Source organism: Lampris incognitus, chromosome 12 (genome assembly GCF_029633865.1).
Source record: "Lampris incognitus isolate fLamInc1 chromosome 12, fLamInc1.hap2, whole genome shotgun sequence".
NCBI classification, from domain to species: Eukaryota; Metazoa; Chordata; class Actinopteri; order Lampriformes; family Lampridae; genus Lampris; species Lampris incognitus.
In genome coordinates this window covers 32,408,608-32,428,725 of record NC_079222.1, presented here as the reverse complement: position 1 = coordinate 32,428,725, position 20,118 = coordinate 32,408,608, and the positions used below count along the sequence as shown (strand labels likewise).

General features: G+C 47.2%; 2 protein-coding genes, 1 long non-coding RNA gene and 1 other non-coding gene across 5 annotated transcripts; 3 read left to right on the top strand and 1 right to left on the bottom strand.

The window, feature by feature from the left end:
* Nucleotides 1-1,329: 1,329 nt before the first annotated feature.
* Nucleotides 1,330-4,027, top strand: mrps2 (mitochondrial ribosomal protein S2). The gene is made up of 4 exons (XM_056290955.1): nt 1,330-1,368; nt 1,609-1,725; nt 1,836-1,956; nt 3,063-4,027. Exons 1-4 carry the CDS (start codon nt 1,344-1,346, stop codon nt 3,607-3,609), a joined length of 810 nt encoding a protein of 269 aa, XP_056146930.1. The 5' UTR covers nt 1,330-1,343; the 3' UTR covers nt 3,610-4,027.
* Nucleotides 4,028-5,681: 1,654 nt separating this feature from the next.
* LOC130122032 (uncharacterized) lies at nt 5,682-11,185 on the top strand. Of its 2 annotated transcripts, none has more exons than XR_008811105.1 (6): nt 5,682-5,703; nt 5,941-6,161; nt 8,111-8,182; nt 9,135-9,350; nt 9,937-10,027; nt 10,400-11,185. It is a non-coding gene; the product is annotated as an uncharacterized LOC130122032 (long non-coding RNA). The 2 variants fall into 2 exon arrangements; XR_008811106.1 differs by having other exon boundaries at nt 5,701-5,770.
* Nucleotides 10,189-10,318, top strand: LOC130122291 (small nucleolar RNA SNORA17). The gene has a single exon (XR_008811202.1). It is a non-coding gene; the product is annotated as a small nucleolar RNA SNORA17 (small nucleolar RNA).
* Nucleotides 11,186-12,486: 1,301 nt separating the features above from the next.
* Nucleotides 12,487-19,172, bottom strand: dipk1b (divergent protein kinase domain 1B). Its single transcript, XM_056290609.1, has 5 exons — nt 18,990-19,172; nt 18,427-18,561; nt 15,389-15,496; nt 14,954-15,130; nt 12,487-13,651 (listed from the first exon to the last, which is right to left on the bottom strand). Exons 1-5 carry the CDS (start codon nt 19,056-19,058, stop codon nt 12,839-12,841), a joined length of 1,302 nt encoding a protein of 433 aa, XP_056146584.1. The 5' UTR covers nt 19,059-19,172; the 3' UTR covers nt 12,487-12,838.
* Nucleotides 19,173-20,118: the final 946 nt, after the last annotated feature.

Here is a 20,118-nt window from a genome sequence, read left to right as displayed (position 1 = left end):
GTTGAGAAGCACAATCTGCTGACTGATAGCCAGTACGGGTTTCGACCAAGCAGATCAACATCTCTGGCGCTCATTGAATTAACTGAAGACATAACTAATTGCATAGACCAAAAAAAAAAGTTTGTTGTGGGAATATTTATAGATCTTAAAAAAAGCCTTTGACACTATTGATCAATTGACTAATTGGAAAGGAATGGTAATCAGAGGGCTGGTTTGAACTGGCCAAGAAGCTATTTAAGTAACAGGCAGCAGTGTGTAAAGATAGGTGAACATACGTCACCATGCATGGATATTACTTGTGGTGTCCCCCAGGGGTCGGTTTTAGGCCCACAACTGTTCATTCTCTACTTAAATGGTATATGCAAGATATCAAAAAATACTGGAATGTGTTTTATTTGCTGATGACTCGGAATATATTTTGTTCTGGTGAGAATTTACAGCAGCTTTTGGAGGTGACCACAATAGAAATGGGAAAATTAAAACGGGGGTTTGACAAAAACAAACTGTCCTGGGGTTCTGGAGATTCTGAGACGTCTTTCTCCTGCTGCTGCGTGGTCAACAATTCAATCTTCTTTTTTTTGGTTTAATTCAAATTTTCATTAAACACTAAGAAAACTTGTGACGTCAGCTCTGGTATTGTTAAAGTCAGTTATTGTAATGACTCTATTATTTTTTATTTATCTATTTTTATTATTTGAGTTTGTTGACGTTGCGTCTAGATCGTTTATAAACGCCCCCCATTGTCTGCATTCTTTTTTTTATAAATATGCTTTTATTTTTAGCCAAGTTTCATATACATAAATGTAAATTCTCCAGCAGAAAGCCTGAACTCTTTGCACTTAAAAAAAAGGAAGTTGAACAATATATAAGGACAATCTCTACTTCAAAAAACACCAAGGCTTTAAAAACTATCAACATTTGCACTTCTCTGAATCTGTCTACATAAAACATGATCTCGCCTTTATTTATTTTATTTTATTTTTCTGTAATTTTTATTTATTTTTTATAATTTGCTTTTCCCTTTTTGTGTCTTTATTGGGTTTTTTTTTCATCTTCAATATTGTTTTTGTGGCGTCTCGTGTGTCTCTACTTTGCTCTGTTTGAATGCATTTGAAGTATCAATAAAGTATAAAAAAAATTGTCCGCATTCTTCAGGTTCCGATAAAGTTGTTCGGCATAAATGGGGTTTTTTTTGTGTGCGTGTGTAGTTTTAGCTCTCGGTAGTTGTAGTCCATATTGAAATCTATCCCATAGCAGGCCGCGTTCTGCCTCAGGTCGTGGACTTCAACTACCATCCGCCCGCCTGCCGCGACCCTTCCGGGGAGGAAACGTTAGCATCAAAGATGGCGGCCATGGCGCTGACGAGAGGTGCGTATCCTTGAATTGTCTTAAACCGGGACCACGTTCTGCACCTTGCTCGGGAAAGTGTATCGGTATAGGAAGTTATTAATCTGTATTCCTCACTTCCTTTTCTGTCACTGTTGAACATAACATGCGTGTGATGCGTGCAGCCCTTAGCTAGCAAGCTAGACCTGCAGCGCCAGATGGGGGCTTCTCCCAGCTGCTGAGGATGGATCAGCTAACATAATGGTGTCTTTTATGTCCTAGGACTTTGGCTTCGCCACCCGCGGTTGGTTGCAGCGGGACACTCCTTCGGTGGGCACGTGTATACCACAGCGGCGTCCGTCAAACCCCCTCAGATTCAAACGGACGTTAACGACACAGGTGCGCCTGTTGGCAACCGGTTTGTTGGGGGGTCTGCGGACTGATCCTCGTGTCAGTAGAGGTCGTCCCGGAATCAATCAAATCTTCTTCTTTCTTTTTTCCATTTGCAGACAGGATCCTGAATAAACCCCTGGAGTCCCCGGACTTCTTCCGTTTGTCGGAGCTCTACTCGTTGCAAGATCTGTTTAATGCCAGGGTGCACCTTGGCCACAAAAAGGGCTGCAGACACAGGTTGGTACCCAGTTTTTCCGCCTCCCAACGAAACTCCGAAATGTCCCATTTCTACTATCACTGGTAGAAGATGTGCCTAGAGGATTTATGAGTTGAAATCATTTGCAAAAAAAAAAAGTTTGTAAACGTTGGTTTATGCAGATTGTCAGTGCAGGGGGGATCTCTGGAGGAAATGAACAAGGCTGTTTGATCACTCTTCAGAATAATAATGTAAACCCAGAACATTGTTCTCCTTTCAGTGACAGTGATGATAATATTCCACTAGGAATGTGCTTAAGACGCTCGAAAGCTGCGATCCTTCATTTTTATATGTAGACAAAAGTCTATTCTAACTGCTGTCTTAATTAAGATAAGAGTTTATTGGTCAGTGCAGATATCATCAACACTTTTGTTGTTTATTTTAATGGTCACTGTCTGGTGGGGATTTCCCTTGAAAATGTAGGTGCACAGCATTACAGGTCTTCACCATAGCAACATTTGTAGTGACAAGTTTTTGAAGAAGTTGTTTCAGCTAACAAGCAGATATGGCAGACTAAGATCATAGAAGGCTTTTAACCAAAAGATACTAAAACTTGTTGTTGTTGCTGAAATTTAGGTTCACAGATGTTATTTTTTCAGTGACAGGCTAAGTCCTCACACAGATGCACCCAAGAGATTTGATCTGCACTCATCTCCAATGGCTCCCTGGGAGTTAGTGATCAAAAATCGTTGCAATTACCAGTATCACTATAGCTGCTTGTAAATTAAACAAAAATAACAATCTTCAGCATTCTCATCCAACAATTCAGATCAATTTTACCTTCATTTCCCTTACCTTTTGAAAGATAAATGATCCGAACATTGGTTTAGTCGTAGGAAAGTTGTGTGTTTTTTTTTTAAAGTGTATAATTTGAAGTGATATGACATTTTTAGGTTTGTTCTGTTTTAGCACCAAGGTTTGGATAAAAACACAATATAATTGAAAATGCTAGGAAAAGCTTACCTGCCCACATAGTTACTTAAGTTAAGATGATCACAAACTTGTAGTATTTCTAGATGTCGAATTTTACTGATGACTTTTGTGAGCCATCCAAGCCACCCCATTGTAAAACCCTCATCTTTTGTAGGCACATGGAGCCCTATCTGTTTGGCTGTCGTCTGGACCAAGATATTATTGACTTGGATCAAACCATGGAGCACCTTCAATTAGCTTTGAACTTCACTGCCCATATAGCCTACCGTGGTGGCATCATACTGTTTGTCAGCCGTCGGCGCCAGTTCTGCCACCTGGTGGAGACCACTGCACGTAACTGTGGGGAATATGCCAATACCCGTTACTGGCAAGGCGGCCTCCTTACCAACGCTCACATCCAGTATGGTCAAGGGGTCCGCTTACCAGACCTCATCATATTCCTCTCCACCCTAAACAATGTCTTCCAGCAGCATGTGGGAATTAGAGATGCAGCCAAAATGAACATACCCACAGTAGGAGTGGTGGACTCCAACTGCAACCCCAGCCTCATAACTTACCCCGTGCCTGGGAATGACGACACCCCAGCTGCCATGAATTTGTATTGTCGCCTGTTCCAAATTGCTGTTAACCGTGCCAAGGATAAAAGGAAGCAGATGGAGCTACTGCATAGTCTGACATCGGCTCCCACAACAAATCAATGAGATAAAATACTCGTAAAACTGACTGTCTACCACCTGTTGATCTGGTGCAGGGGTGGGCAGTCTTATCCAGAAAGGGCCAGTGTGAGTGTAGATCTTTGTTCCAACCAAGTAGTTACACACCTGTGTCTCCTAATCAAGTTCCTCAGCAAAGACTCTACTGGTTGATTGGTGGGATCAGGTGTGTGACTCCTTGGTTGGAACAAAACCCTACACCCACACCGGCCCTTTCTGGATAAGGTTGCTCACCCCGTATTCTGTTGTCTTGGCTCTGAAAAAAGAGTCTGTTGCTCGTGGACAGTATTCAGTTAGACTGGAGAAGGTGTTAGTGGGTAATGTTCAGGTTTCTTGTCATGTACCCTTAGAAATGCTATAATCGCCCCGACCTTTGTACATAACTTGCATAGATAGAATCTCAACACTCTCAAGAGTGTTGAGATTGGTTTATCTTTTGAAATCTGATGTTTTGTTTCGAAATAAATTGACTTGATTAAGAATATAACGCCAACCTCCTGTGACACATGATGGATGATGCAGCAACTGTGAGTGTCAGTAAGATACAAGCTCAACTTGTTCAACACTTGTGTTATATTTCTTCCTCGTATCTGTTACAGAAATGAATGAGTGGAACATATGCAAGATCAACAGGTTATTTCCTATACCCCCAAACTCATCTTTGATCAAGTGGTTTTTTTGGTTGTTGGTTTTGTTTTGTTTTTTTACCAGACACGTCACACTTTCCAATGCAATGCCACGTTTAGAGTTTCAGAGTCGTTAGCAGGGGGACGTTGCGTTATGGTGTATTTATTGTTGACTGATTAAACTGAAATGGAGCATCATGACTTCTCCGTGCTTCTTTGGGTTTTCAGTGCAGCCTCTTGCAGCGACGTTTAAGTTCGGTGTTAGGAAAAGCGTTTGAATAAGTTAATACGTTATTATTAATGTTTCAATATAAAACATTGGACAGTCCCTTCATTTATATCGTGGGTTTACTTACACCAAGTAATTTAACTTGGTGAGTGACAAAGTGTCATCTATAAATGTCCAAAAGTGTCATCCATTCACTTAGATGTCTTTGTAATTGTTGTGTGGAATTGTTCATTGTGTGCAACAAGAGCCCCATCTTAATGATGATGATTATGATTATGATTATTTAAAGGCGACCCGGTGACTGGGCTGATAGAGCGCGCACATGGGACACGTTTGCCCTCAGGTCTTCGTGCCAGAACGCACGCGGTCTAACAAGCGTTCGGTGGTTAAGATTTAAGAGTCTTTACGCATGGCCCAATAATCCTTAAAATTGGGGTTAGGTTAAGATTACGTGAAATTAGGTTAAATTCAATAAATTTGGCTGAAGGCTGGCACTACGCACCGTGGGGGCTTCTCAGGCTCGCGGCGTAACGGATTGCGGTGACGTCATCCACTTTCCGTTTCCTGTTTATTGGGTTGTTTTTTTTGGGGGGGTGTTGGCGTTGTTATCAACTCTCCTGCATTGTGTGTTGTTGTTTTTTTTGTACCTGACGTATGATGTACATTGTCTTGTTGAATAAAGTTATATTTTAAAAAAATAATGTCCTGTTAAGAATGATAATAACAATAATAATGATAATAACAATAATAATAATGATGATAATACTAATAATAATGTCCTGTCAAAAAAGGGAAAGGGGGGGTAAAATGAAAAATAAAAAATAAATAAAACGTGCCATTTAAGGACGCTGGCCATCAAGTAAATAAAGAGGTTTTGCGAGTGATCTTTGGTGCAGTTTTTGTTGCCGTGTGTGGTCCATTTTCTTCCTCAAGGAGCCCTCGTGGCCATCGTTAGCCATCCACCATATCCGGAACACCAACCCACATAAATCATTTAATAACAGAATTATGAGCACTAATATTAATCCCACGATGTGTTTTTTCCCCCTGCTCTTCAGCCCACCACACCTCCGGCGTCAACAGAGGTGGCACGCTGCCAATTTCGGTTTGCTCAGGCCCCCCGACCCTAATTTGCCCCGCTCGGCTTTCCGTAGTTTGTCCTACAAATTGCCGACGCTCCCCGCCGTCGTTCCCTCTTTAGTCGCCTGCACCTCGGGAGAGGAGGAGGTGAGTACGGACCCCCCACGCGAACACGGCGGCAGACCACCCCCCCCCCTTCTTGGTTCGTGTAAATGTAGGTAGACGTCGATCTTTCGTGTGATATTTACTGAACCTGTTCGCTGACTTTCCTATAATCCCATCGGCGTTTTACTCTCAAATGAAAGAAGAAGAAAAAAAATGAAAGCCACTTTATTCGACATTGTATTTTTGCAACAAATGATCCCCCCCCATCCTATTGTGTAGGAGCAGTGGGCCGCTGCAGCGCCCGGGCACCGGCTCCAGAGCTTCCTTCCATTGCCTTGCTCAGAGGCACAGGCAGGAGCATCAGCCCTGTGCACGCATGTGTGTTTTTGATGGTGGGAGGCACCCCGAGGGAAACCCACGCGGACACGGGGAGAACATGCAGACTCCACAGAGACAGGACCTGGGATGGGGCCGGGGTTCGAACCCACGACCTTCTTGCTGTAAGGCAACAGTGCTAACCGCTTTATATTTTTTATTATTATTATTTATTTATTTATTCGCTTTTCTGTGAACGGCGTGGAAGAGGGCGTAGCTTCTCTTGTTTACTCTGTCATCGTGAACCCCGTCTCAACGTATGGATTGCGTAGGATGCGGTCGGTCCGCGGTGCTGGCTCTTCACGCGCGCGCGTTGTGCGCTGGCTCGGTGATATTAATTAAACAGGAGCGTGGGCTGCTGCCTGCGGGCGCTCGTCGTCCTCAGCGCGCGTCCATATGTGGCGACTAGGCAGTGAGAATGGGCTTACGAGCCACGTGTTAAGCAGCAGGTAGCCCCATTTCGGACTCCCATCGTCGATTTCTTGGAAAGCTAGTGTAAACTACTAATAAGACACGTTAGCTCCCTAGCTAATAAGCCGAGCGGTTAGTGATGTCACCTTGTGGTGCAGTACACCCCGTATCGAATCCCGCACCGGGCAAGAAAATAACCGGTTACACTAGTTTGCAATACTGTGCGAGACTTTCGACTTGGGCCAACTTTCCCTACCAAGATTTGCCAATATAAGCCTTATAAAATATTTGGTTGGAATATGTCTTTCAGCAAATCAAGGGAAGTTGAATCGGTTCGTCAGTTCCAGATGAACAGATTCGGCTTTCTTTGATTTGCCGGGTCATATTTGTGACAGAAGTTAACATCTTTCATTGCGTGGCTCGTTCAGGACTACTTCATGCGTCTGTCAATATGGACGCTCCTCTGCGCCCATTTTCCCCAAACCTGCGTCAAGAACACCGGGCATGTTCTTCCCCATGGAGGCCATTTATTAGTTACCTTCCCCAGAAAGTCGAATCAGTTCATCTGGACGCAACGTTTACGTCCAGATGAACTGGGTTTCTTACCTGGGTTACTGAGCATGCGTGAAGACATTATTTACCTTTTGTTCCCTTTTTTTTAGTTGTGTATGGAGTCTGGTGGTGTAGAACCACAGACTGTATAATAAAGATGGGCGTAGCGCACCTGACGTTAGCCACACGCTCGGCTCACTACCATCCAGTCTGCTGCAGGAGCCAGAAAATACCAAATAGGGAAAAATCTTAATCCCCCACTCCGCCCCACCCCACCCCACCCACGAGACAGACCTGTCAGTCAAGGCAGGCACGCCCCACCATGCCAAGTTTTTAATTTTTCATATTTCAACGTACGATCATTTTCTAAATAGCCACCCTGTGTGCCAGACGTGGACGTTAGTGGTTGAGACTCCAGTTTCTTGTCGAAAACTTTATTGACTTTGTATTCGGAAGTAAACGTTGGGAATTCTCTCATTGACTTAACATTAGACCAGTATTTTTTTTAGCAGCCTGCCCCTAGTGGCCTGGTTGGAACTGCACTTTTTCCAGACGTAGCGCTAATGTTGCCTCATTTCTTCCAGATTGAGCAAAAAAAAGCCCAAAAAAAGCATATGTATAGTTTATATATGTAATATATAACATGTGAAATAATAATAATGAAAAAAATAAATTTTGCTAAATCTGGGGGAAATCATGTAACGTTTAGGCTCAGAAGCACATTTTTGAGCAGAAGTTTGCACACAGGTGACATAAGAAACAGGGTGAGCTGTAGCTTTATCGAGTAATATGTAAAGTTTGGCTTTGTTTTAAGCCATTGTTTGCACATTTGTATTCACTGTAAATTCCAATAGAATTCATTTAAAAGTTAAATCCTTTTTTCTTTTTTTTTCAACAATATACCTGCAGTGTTTGCATTAAATCTTAGCCCAGCAGGATCAGTAACACCAGCCCAGTTCCACTTGAGAAATTGAACAAACATTCAGTTTAGATAAAACTTGGGGGTGGGGGGGGTTATTTTATTCTTTAGTGTAAAATTGAAATACGTTTTTGGCTGAGGCAAGAGTATCTTTTGTGAGTTGGAGATTAAACAGAAAATGTCTTTGTTCAGATGTGATTCCTGGGCTGCATGCAGACCACATCGCCATGCTCTCCGGACCACAAAGGGGCTTTCAAGCCACAGGTTCGTGTCTTAGATTTGTAACTTGCATATCCATTTGCCCTTTATGCAAACTTGCATTTAACTGTTTCTGTTTCAGTAGTTTATTTTTACTGCAGTCCTACCCGTCTGTGAGATGAGATAATGACTGGATGGGCTTGTGAATATTGATGAGTGAACAGAAATGAAGGGGACAGAACTTGTAGCTCCATTGTATTGACCTAGAATGACCTATTTTTAAGATAAGGTTAGAAGATTTTGCACAGCCCAGTGACCTACCAGCATACTGATTTGGAGACAAACTTATCCTAGCGTTTGTCCCCATTTCTTAAACCAGTGCAGCCAGAAAAACACCACGATGCATCATCAGGGTAGGATAAGACACACTGTCTAGGGTCCTAAAGTGGTAACAGACGATGATGATCTTTCTTTCTTTCTTAATTTATTTTGGTGGATTTTTTCCCCCCAATTGTACTTGGCCAATTACCCCACTCTTCCGAGCCATCCCGGTCGCTGCCCCAACCCCCACCCTCCCTGCCTATCCGGGGAGGGCCGCAGACTACCACATGTCTCCTCTGATACGTGTGGAGTAGCCAGCTGCTTCTTTTCATCTGACAGTGAGGAGTTTCGCCAGGGGGACATAACACGTGGGAGGATCACACTATTCCCCCCCAGTTCCCCCTCCCCCCCGAACAGGTGCCCAACCGACTAGAGGAGGCGCTAATGCAGCGACCAGGGCACATACCCACATCCGGCTTCCCACCCGCAGACACGGCCAATTGTGTCTGTAGGGACGCCCGACCAAGCCGCAGGTAACACAGGGAATCGAACCTCTGATCCCCGTGTTGGTAGGCAACGGAATAGACCGCCACGCCACCCGGACACGATGTTTCAGTAATTCTTATGCCATCCATGAAGAGGTGATCATGTTGGCCTGGATTTCAATAGTTGTGACCCTCTTATTTTCCTTTTCTAGGCGTGGCCTGCGATTTTAATTTGATTACAACGAGATGAATCTGATGGACTGGCGGCCTGTCCAGGGTGTCTCCCCACCTGCCACCCAATGACTGCTGGGATAGGCTCCAGCATCCCGCCACCCTACGCAGGATAAGTGGCTTAGATAATGGATTAATGGAGATGACACTTTGATCCCCATGGGGAGTTAATTGGTGGCTGAGTACCAAGACTGCTGGTGAGTTCATTTTTATCCATGTAACCTTATTTAAAATGTATTGCTCGAACGATTTGGTAGCTGACACCAGGTTATTCTGTATATACTCGGGTACATCCACAATGTGAGGATGTGTGGCTTTACCCACATCAGGTCGGCCTCAATGCTTATGATGAAAGCCGATCCCAGAACTGTAGCAGGGTTATTAAACATTCATTTATGAGCTAAATACTGGATTCAAAAACAAAAAAAAAATTTCTTAAAGCAATGTGTCAGCATTTCCCCTTGAGACAAAACTCTGGCTTTAATGCCTCTGTTGTGCACTGAGCTGGCAAATAGAAACCGGCTAAAACTGGCTGGAATACCCTGCTAGATGGGCTTCATGTATGGAAGCGGGCCAGATAATGTTGACTCTAACTGCATGTAACCTTTGACCTCGTGAGAATACCAGAATCATTCCCTTGCAGGAAGTTTTAGTGTGGCTGTTTGCTTTTTTTCTCTCCTTTGAGACCCGTGAAAATGCCCTTTGAATAAACTTGAGTCATGAGAATAACTTTTGAAATGTTCCATAAACTTCCAGTTTTTCTGATGTAATGGTGTTTTTTAGGAGCTCTGTGTTCGTCTGTGGTGAAAAGTTTGGTGTTACGAGACGACGTGCTAAGGGTGATGGCAAACCTGCCTGGGAAGGGGAATGATTGGTAAGTTAATGCTGTCGTTTGCTTTCGGTTCTCCTCGCTACGTGTTGTATTTGTTTGCCTCATATGTGTTCTGTGGCATGTTTGTGTGTTTAAATGTTGCCGCTGCTACACAACAATTGCCCCTCTGGGGACAAATAAAACCTACTTGACTTTTATTTCCCAATGCCCCTTGAGGCGTTGCAGTCCGGCATTGTGCCGAGCCTGTGTCATAAGGTGGCAAAGACTAAAAAGGCCTAGCCATATCCAAACCTAGAACAGGTGGAATTTGGGATGTAGGTTGGGTCTAATAATTGACTTATTTTATTTGAGTTAAGGTGTTACCCTTATAAGTGTTGATATTAAGATGAGTTGTGTGTGAAATTTTCTTTTCAGGTGGACCTCATCCAGTGACTACCCCTCGCATCTTGGGATGTCGTATTTTGTGGAGACAGGAAACCACCACCCGCGGAGATGAGCATTGTGGTAGGGCTCAATGCAGACTGGGCGGCAGGCAAAGGCAAGGACCGGGGCATGCCAACTTCCAGCATCGCAGACTGGTCCAGGAGGACCAACTGGGAGGAGACCCTGGGGTAGACCCAGATCTCGCTGGAGGGACTACATGTCCATTCTGGCCTGGGAATGCCTTGGGATCCCCCAGGAGGAGCTGGAGGGACATCTGGAGTGCCCTGGTTAGCTTGCTGCCACCGTGACCTGCCCTCAGAGAAGCAGCTGATGATGAGATGACATGAATCATCAGGGATGGTTGTTCCCTCTTCACATAGATGGCCTCATGACTCCCTGTTTACTGAACCTGGGAGGGGGGGGGGGGCTAAGAGTACATCCGTCACCATCTTACAATGCTGTGATTGCAACTATTCCCAAATCCTCTGAATAGTACACATGGCCATTGTAACTCTAGTTAATGGTCACGGCAGAAGCCGATCGTTGGTTTGGGTCGTTATGCCGCTGTATTGTTTATAAGGGTGGGGATACCTGCAGTCAGTTGAGACTGAAGAGGTCACTTAGATGAATGATGAAATGTATTTTCTCAATAAACGTTGTGTCCAGATGAACTGATTCAGCTTTCTTTGAATTTCTTACCTTGATCATTAAGGCATCCATTATGATTATTTCATGATGAACCTGAAATCTCAAAGGACTCATTTGCACATCCACAAATAAAAGGGCAACAATTTTACCCATAACAGAAACTTGGTGACTCTTTGTTTCTGTGTAGTTGCTTTATTAACCCTTATGTTCTGTTTGGGTCAAATGACCTGTTCGGAATAACTGTTGACTATAAATATGTCTATTACTGAGATAAGATATATAGGGAATTTTTGAATACGTTTTACAACTACATATAATGCTATAAAATTGGGAGCCTGAATATAAAAATGATTTACAGTCACGTAAAACAAATGGGTCAAATTTACCATCGTCCTGTGAAAACTCCAGTCGTGGATTCCCAGAAGGTGTCTAAAGTTTGGTAATTGGTTCTAATTTAGATTTATTTATTTGTTTGGAGGGGGGGTCTAGTACCCACTATTGTCTTTATGCACAATTGCAATTGCATCAGCCCTTGAAGTAAGATGCTCTGATTTGGTCTTTTTTAGAATATGACTCATAATTTACTGGAAAAATACTGTTAAAAGGAACAGGACCCTTTATCATGTTGTTAGAGATTTAGAGGCGTTTGTCCTTGCAGTCAAAACTGATTACATGATCATTACTGGTGTGGTGTCATACAAGTCCATTTTTCTTTCTTTTTTTGGGGGGGGGGGATTTTCTCCCCAGCTGTATTCGGCCAGTTACCCCACTCTTCCGAACCTGTCCCGGTCGCTGCTCCGCCCTCTATACCGATCCCGGGAGGGCTGCAGACTACCACGTGCCTCCTCCGAGACACGTGGAGTCGCCAGCCGCTTCTTTTCACCTGACAGTGAGGAGTTTCCCCAGGGGGACATAGCACGTGGGAGGATCACAGTATTCCCCCCTAGTTCCCCCTTCCCCCTGAACAGAAGCCTAACCGACCAGAGGAGGCGCTAGTGCAGCGACCAGGACTCATAGCCGGAGGTAACACGGGGACTCGATCCGGCGATCCCCGTGCTGGCAGGCAACGGAATAGACCGCCACGCTACCCGGATGCCCCCTCGCTTATACTCATGTGCAGAAGATGAACACGATGTACCTGTCACTGACTGGCATCTAACGATTTTAATTCCGACATCTGCTCGGCCAAGATTCTTATCCAGTGTAGCTTTTAAGGGCTTTAACTTGAAAATGATTCCCTTAATTTGACAAATTCACAGGCGAGGCCCTGAAAATATCTACCTAGAAAAATGTGCGTCTGTGGTGACCCACGTACATATAACGAGAGACATTCACCTAAGAGAACGGTGTACCTTTAAGAGAAGAGGCGAGGGGTCAGATAATGCACTTCCGCTTCCGGTTCACGGTTCAGCGTCGTTGTCGAACGTATGACGTGCTAAGTTGGAGCTAGTAAGCTACCTCGACTACGTCTACTCTCACGTCTCCTGTCTCGTTGTTTTCTAACTCCACACGTCACAAAAATCAAGCAACGGAAATCAAACTCGAAACAGTATTTGAGGTTCCCAGGGAACCGTCGGATATATATTTGTCAATTCGCAGTTTCATGGTATTCACAGTCACTGTTGTGTTATGTTGAGACACAACGTGGACACAGCCAACCACTACATTTGGAAAAGCATCACCAACAAAAAACACTCAGGTCGGACAACAGTTCATGAAAAAAATCCATCCGTTCATTGAAGGTTTAGATACTCATCTGCCCTCCCCAGATGTTGGGGCTCCTCAAGAATACTGTGTATTGGAGATCTTTTTCCATAGCAGTGTCTTGAGGTTGTTGAGGACCAGGGAGTGATGTACCTCCATCTGGCTCGCCAGCCCACTGAGCGTCACACAGGTGCGCAGCTGCTTCTCCAGGTCTCCGCGAAGGTCCGAGGGCGCTCCGAAAAGCAGGAAATCCTGCAGCAGGACGCACACCTTTGCGAGATTGGGCTGAACCACTTCCGTGTTGCACTGCTTCACTAGTCGGTCACAAGTGGCCGTGCAGTCATGACCGTATGTGCAGTCTGCATTGCTCTCGCAGTGCCGACCCCGCAAGAACCCCCGCACAACAGCCTCTGACGCCACGCTGCGTAGGTTGGCCATCTTACAGTCATACTTGGCATTGTAGCCCACGTGGCGCGGACTGGCGTCGCACATGAGGAAGCTGCCGTAGGACCCATGGAAGACCTCTTCCACAAACTCTAGCAGGCCAATGGTGATGCGCGCTCTACGTGGCCACGCGGGTGCTAGCCAGCGGTTCAGGCTGGAGCTCAAAGCCTCGGGGACCAGGGCCTGCAGGTAACTGGGGACCTCCAGTCGGTAGAGGGAGCTGTGGCCAATTCGCTCCGTGACGTATAAATCGCCACAGAAGCCCAGCAGCTTCGGGGTGTGCTCTTTCTCCTGCAGCGCCACCATTAGGAGGAACTCGTTTATCTGAAGCAGGGCCCAGACAGACTTAGCTTCCGCCAGCGATACCTTGCCATCCTGGTTCACATCAGCAAGGGTGATGACACGCTCCACCAGCGTGCTCAGAGATGGCTGCTCGCCCAGGTTTGACTGCAGGAGAGAGTTCGACACAGTCAGGTTATCTATGAACTTAAACGGATACCTTGATCAAGTACTTGATCACTGATGGCAATAAACAAATGTTTGGTCAATTATTTTATATGTTGCAAAATAGTAATCCCAACAACTAGCATATAAAATGTGCACAACCACATGTGTATTCACCGCTGGCCCGGCATTTCTGCAGGAATCAACATTTTCTCCAACAGAAATGCAGGATGGCTAAAAGGCAGCATGTGGAATGAGTGTCAGAAGCAATGCCCTTGCTGGACTGTACGCAGGCTGGCCAGTCTCATAGCAGTGATGGACACAACATATTGGCAGCACCAGGGGTTTCCAATTCATCACTTAGGGAAGATAGCAATAGAGAATGCAGCATGGAGAGAAGTCGGTGCCGTCTGTTGATAAGTAGCCATTAGGCCGAGGGCCACAATACCCCGACTCTCAGATTGGATCTCTTTTCGCTGGATGCCATCGTGCTTATTGTAACTGATGCTTGAGCATCTTTTCACTTGCGTCTACATTTCCCCTGCATGGCCTCTGGCTGCTCTTTTATCAATTCTGTAGTCATTATGTAGGGTGTGTGTGTGTGTGTGTGTGTGTGTGTGTGTGTGTGTGTGTGTGTGTGTGTGTGTGTGTGTGTGTGTGTGTGTGTGTGAAAGCCCCAAACCGCATCCTCAAACACGTCTTCACACCCTTTCCCGCATTGGCCCAAACTATGCGGCTCCAGGATCAGCCTCTACGCCCACCTGAAGACCCACAAGGACCCAATAGGAGGGGCTTCCGGGTAGCATAGCGGTCTATTCCGTTGCCTACCAACACGGGGATCACCGGTTCGAATCCCCGTGTTACCTCCAGCTTGGTTGGTCATCCCCTACAGACACAATTGGCCGTGCCAAATGTGGGTGTGTGTGTCCTGTTCGCTGCACTAGCGCCTCCTCCGGTCAGTTAGGGTGCCTGTTCGGGGGGTAGGGGGGGATAGCGTGATCCTCCCACGTGCTACGTCGCCCTGGCGAAACTCCTCACTGTCAGGTGAAAAGAAGCGGCTGGTGACTCCACATGTATGGGAGGAGGCATGTGGTAGTGTGCAGCCCTCCCCGGATCAGCAGAGGAGGTGGAGCAGCGACCGGGACGGCTCGGGAGAGTGGGGTAATTGGCCGTATACAATTGGGGAGAAAAGGGGGGGGCCTAGAAGGACAGTCCCACTGGACCCCCAGTGACCGCCGATGGTGTGTGTGTGTGTGTGTGTGTGTGTGCTGTGTGAGGCGACCGTGATCGGTGGAGACAGGAGACCTTAAGGAAGCCGTGCAGCATCTCCCTAAACTCGTCCATAGAGGTCCCGCGGGTGGGTTTGTCAAACAAGCTCGTCTCCTGCCGTAGCACGGAGTCTGGAGCCCCGTCAACCTTTACCGACTCCTCGATGCCACACTTGATCACCACCGGCCTGTCTCTCCACAGGCCCCTGTACACCTGCAAGACACACGGGGGGGGGGGGGGGTGGAGGGGGGGGGCGAGAGAGAAGATGTGTGGGTGTGGACTGAGAGAGAAAATGTCAGGGGTAAAAATAAAAGCTGTATTGCACCAGGCAGTAGAATTCATTCGCTGATAAACCAGAACTTTTTTGTGACCTTCATCGCTCTCGAAATACTGCGCCGGATAAAAGGGAGAGAGCAGGAATATATTTGGCGAGAAACTAATGAGTGTGTATGTGGCCCTTGTGCGTTTTACCTGGTGAATGGAGGAGGTGGACATGCAGTGCTGCAGAGTGAGGGTTCTCTGGTCACACAGCGCCTTGCAGGACGAACCCGAGATGATGCCCCTTCTGTAGTGGTCACACTGAAACAGGAAACAGGAACTGCACTGCGTTACCCGCAGGACACCACCAGGGAGATCATTTATTTAACGGCCTTGGACTCTTGCAAGGCTGACTCCTGAATTTAGATAGAGGCGAGTGTTTCAAGATGTCTGTTCGTCCACAAGGTCCGTCAGCGTTTCAGAGTCTGGTTAAGTATTTAAATAATTGATGCCAGTTTACTAAGATTATTCAGATTATTCAGATCCAACACGGGGATCGCTGGTTCGAATCCCCGTGTTACATACGGCTTGGTCGGGTGTCCCTACAGACACAATTGGCTGTGTCTGCGGTCGGGAAGCCGGAGGTAGCTATGTGTCCTGGTCGCTGCACTAGCGCCTCCTCTGGTCGGTCAGAGGAACTGGGGGGAATAGCGAGCTCCTCCCACGCGCTACGCCCCCCTGGTGAAACTGCTCACTGTCAGGTGAAACGAAGCGACTGGCGACTCCACATGTATCGGAGGAGGCACGTGGTAGTCTGCAGCCCTCCCTGGGTTGGCAGAGGGGGTGGAGCAGCGACCGGGACGCCAATACTTTTTTCCTAGGATGAATCCGGAATGTTCCCACCCTCGGGCGCTAGGATTGGCCAGATCTGCCTGTCAGTCAACTTTCCGGAGTCATCCTAGAAAAAAAATATTCGCTTACCATACACACACCGTTAAGTTGGCACAGTTAGCTTGGTTGCAAACGTGGCTAATGGCTAACAGTAAGCTAGCAAGCGTGGCTAGGGTTAGGGTTGTTGCGCGTTGACTGACAGGCAGATCTGGCCAATCCTAGCGCCTGAGGGCGGGGCCTTTCCAGATTCATCCTAGAAAAAATATTCGCGACCGCGACGGCCCGGAAAAACAGGTTAATTGGCCAAGTAAAATTGGGGCAAAAAAGGGGGGGAATCCAGAAAAAAAAGATTATTCACAGACCTGATGCCATTACTATGTGAGTGTTGTCCTGTCTTTAGGTCAAAATGATCCTGATCTCGCAAAAATGACTCCTCTCCTACAGTTCAGTCCCGTTTTAAATGCAGTGACTCATTCCCCGAAAAGCCGCCACGTGTTGTAAATACCCATTCCTAAAGGCTCTCTTCTCTAATTCATAGTCACCGATGATGTTCAGTCACAGGTGAGAGGCGGGAACTGCATTTGGGCAAAATCAACCTTGTGTGTCAATTGCGGATTAATGAGAATGAGTTCAATCTGGATTGAGTTTGCATGACATCTCCGATGAACCGAAATATCCAGTGGTTGACTGTTGGTTTATATGCGGGTGAAAAAGTAAAGCTGGTCAATGACGTGCCCAATAAACTCTGCAGTCATCAACCCAGAAATGCAGGAAATTGCTTCATTGTTTTAAAATGTCAACAGCTGCAACGAGACCGAGAAACGTCCAATTACAAATTTTTCCCTCTGCTCGTCCCCCCCCCCCCCAGGAACGTTTTCTATAAAGCTTGCATCTATAACGCCCTATAAGCATCTACTGCATCTATAACGTCCATACTTTCCTATAATGTGTATTACAATGACTAACGGCTATGGCTGAGGACTGTGAAATAGCACTGAAGTCTCATTATGCATCTCTACAAAACTTCAGTGAAACAAGTTGGCTATGATGCATTATGACATTTAACAGATAAACAGGCTAATGATGACATATTTATGATGCATAAATCCGTTTTAAATTGACATAATGTATCATAAAGGTGGTTAGGAGGTGTCGTGAGGGCGTATACACGGTTAGAATGAATCTTACAATGACTTACGGCTGCACTTATATGGCCTTATAGATGCTTATAGGGCCTTATAGATGCTTATAGGGCCTTATAGATGCTTATAGGGCGTTATAGATGCAAGCTTCATAGAAAGTGTTACCCCCCCCCTTTTTTCCCTCCGAATTGCACTTGGCCAATTACCCCACTCTTCCGAGCCGTCCCGGTCGCTGCTCCACCCCCTCTGCTGATCCGGGGAGGGCTGCAGACTACCACGTGCCTCCTCCGATACATGTGGAGTCGCCAGCCGCTTCTTTTCACCTGACAGTGAGGAGTTTCGCCAGGGGGACGTATAGCGCGTGGGAGGATCACGCTATTCCCGCCAGTCCGCCCCCCCCCACCCCGTACAGGCGCCCCGACCGACCGACCGACCGACCGACCAGAGGAGGCGCTAGTGCAGCGATCAGGATATATACCCACATCCGGCTTCCCACCCGCAGACACGGCCAGTTGTGTCTGTAGGGCCGCCCGACCAAGCCGGAGGTACCACGGGGATTCGAACCGTCGATCCCCGTGTTGGTAGGCGACGGAATAGACCGCCACGCTACCCGGACGCCCCCCCCCCGATCATTTACATAATTTATTCCTTGTCAACTACTAACGCTTCTGTTTTTTCTTTTCTTTTTTTTAATAATTCATTTGGACCACGGAAAATAACTGGTAATATTACTTCAAATGCCCTCATAAGCCTCAGAAATGGGAACAGCTGGACACAGCTGGGAGTAGTTTCAGCTCTGGCTACGGTCGACACCGTTGTAATGGAGCAACAACAGCAGCAAACATTAATAACTGCACACATGTGCATAAGCTGATGTTCTGCATCTTTTGCCTATATTCATCTTCACTCCTCTCTCGCTCCAGTGGCTCCTCTCAGCCCAGGGAGGGCAGTTTCCAAGGGTCTGCCTGGCTATCCAAACGCATCTCAAGAGGGTGTACATAACACTTCATCGGCATCATTATCGTGCAGTTTTTGGGTAAGCATCGACTCCTCTACACCTGTAACTGTTCCAGGGCAACACATTACCCCGACTCCTCGGTTGTGGAGAAGAAACGGGGCAACCTAAGTGTGGCCTGTGTCCAGGTGTCACCATCCTCTCAGCGGCTGATGAAGTCACGATGACCGTGTACATACAGTGAGCATCGATAGTCTACTTACGATGACCATGTGGCAGACGTGCCCACGACAGAGTTCCGAGTAGGACGCATACTGCATGTAGATGACCCAGCTGGCAACCAGGATGCCGAGACATGCCAGCAGCAGGTACTTCACCTTTATCGCCGGAAGACGACTCTTCGAGACGATGACAGGCACATGGGGAGAAAAAGAGGGAGACTAAAGGGTAAGGACATGGGGAGCAAGATACGTAGCGATGGAGGGAGCGAGTGAATGAAGAGTTGGGCGCTTGATTTGCGGCAGCTCCCGCATCTGGGCGCCGATGCATCGCAGTTAGTCAGTAACCTCGTCTCGTTTTGGACGGAGCAACTTTGGATGCGCCGTTGTGCGGGCAGTCGCCGGACGCCAACGTCGAAACAGTGACTATAGCCTGCACACGTTGCTGTAGGCAACATATTGCATTCGTGCAAAACCTGGACGAAGACGCCGACGGCGGCCACCACGCATCGTTTCGAGCAACGAGATTAAATCCAACACCCGTGCGCGTGCAGGGATGTTGCACGTACAATGCAGACCGCCAAAAAGCGTCGCTTGACCATACATACCTGCAGGCCCTTTGACAAAGGGCAGAAAACCACCAGATGGACCAGCCTCCGCAGAGCCCTGAACATCATGAGCGACTCGGTCTGGATGCGGTCCAGCGAGATTGGCGGATGGACGAAGCGCGTCCTTCTCGAATCACATCCTCGCCATAACCAACGTCCGCGTCCGTCCACCGAGCGCTGCACATGCCACGGCTACTTTAGATCAGCCCATAGGAGGCTGAGGCTGCCTCTCCTCTCCTCTCTCCTCTTCTCTCCTCTCCCCTCTCCTCTTCTCTCCTCTCCGACCGACCGCGACGGCGCTTCGGAGCGGCTCAGCGGCGCATAATCAGCACGCTGTAGGACGGACGTTTCGTAACAAAACCTGACGCGGGTCATTGGCGGACGACCGAGCGGGCGTCCTTGCGAGACGGGGCAGTTTCGCACATGATGTAACGCCACCACGGTCCGCCAACCGCGTCAGCATCCCGTGTTGCAGCCACAACCGCGTTCCGTTGGGTTTCTCCGTCGAAGCGTCAGAGCCGTTTCAGAGACAGACCCGACGCTGTGTGCAGACCCCCCCCTCCCCTCACCGCCCCCTGTTGGACCCTGTGGCGAGCCCACGGTCTCCGCTATACGGCAGTTCGGTCGGTGCGCTTCTTTAAAGGGGATGGCGCGCGAGCGGAGCTGCGCGGTCTTTTCAGACCTCCGACGCAAATGTTCTTGTTCGCCGTCCTGCGATGAAAAGCCCGCCGTGTGAACGGCTAACGACAGCTAGCTTGCGCTTTAACCACAGCCCCCGGCTAGCGGTGGACGGCGGAAGACATACTTGAGAGAACGTGAAAACGCAATATTGGCCGGTGACGTTGAAAGTAGCTGAAACAGTACGGAAAACTTCCAATATGTGATTCCCTCCTGCGTGATGAAGAGCTCCGAGAGACCGAAATGCGAAACGGGTTTCGCAATTTGGCTATTTTACTTCCCCTATTTCCTGTTTTGGCTGACATTCATATGGACAACCCATTAGCATGGCCTGTCATAAATCAGTAAGAATAAAACACTGATCATCCCAGTGAGAATTGGGTTTTTTATTTCCCTGCTGTTGGTGGTACTTGTTTATACAAAGGGGGAGGGGGGTTGGAGTCCCCCTTAC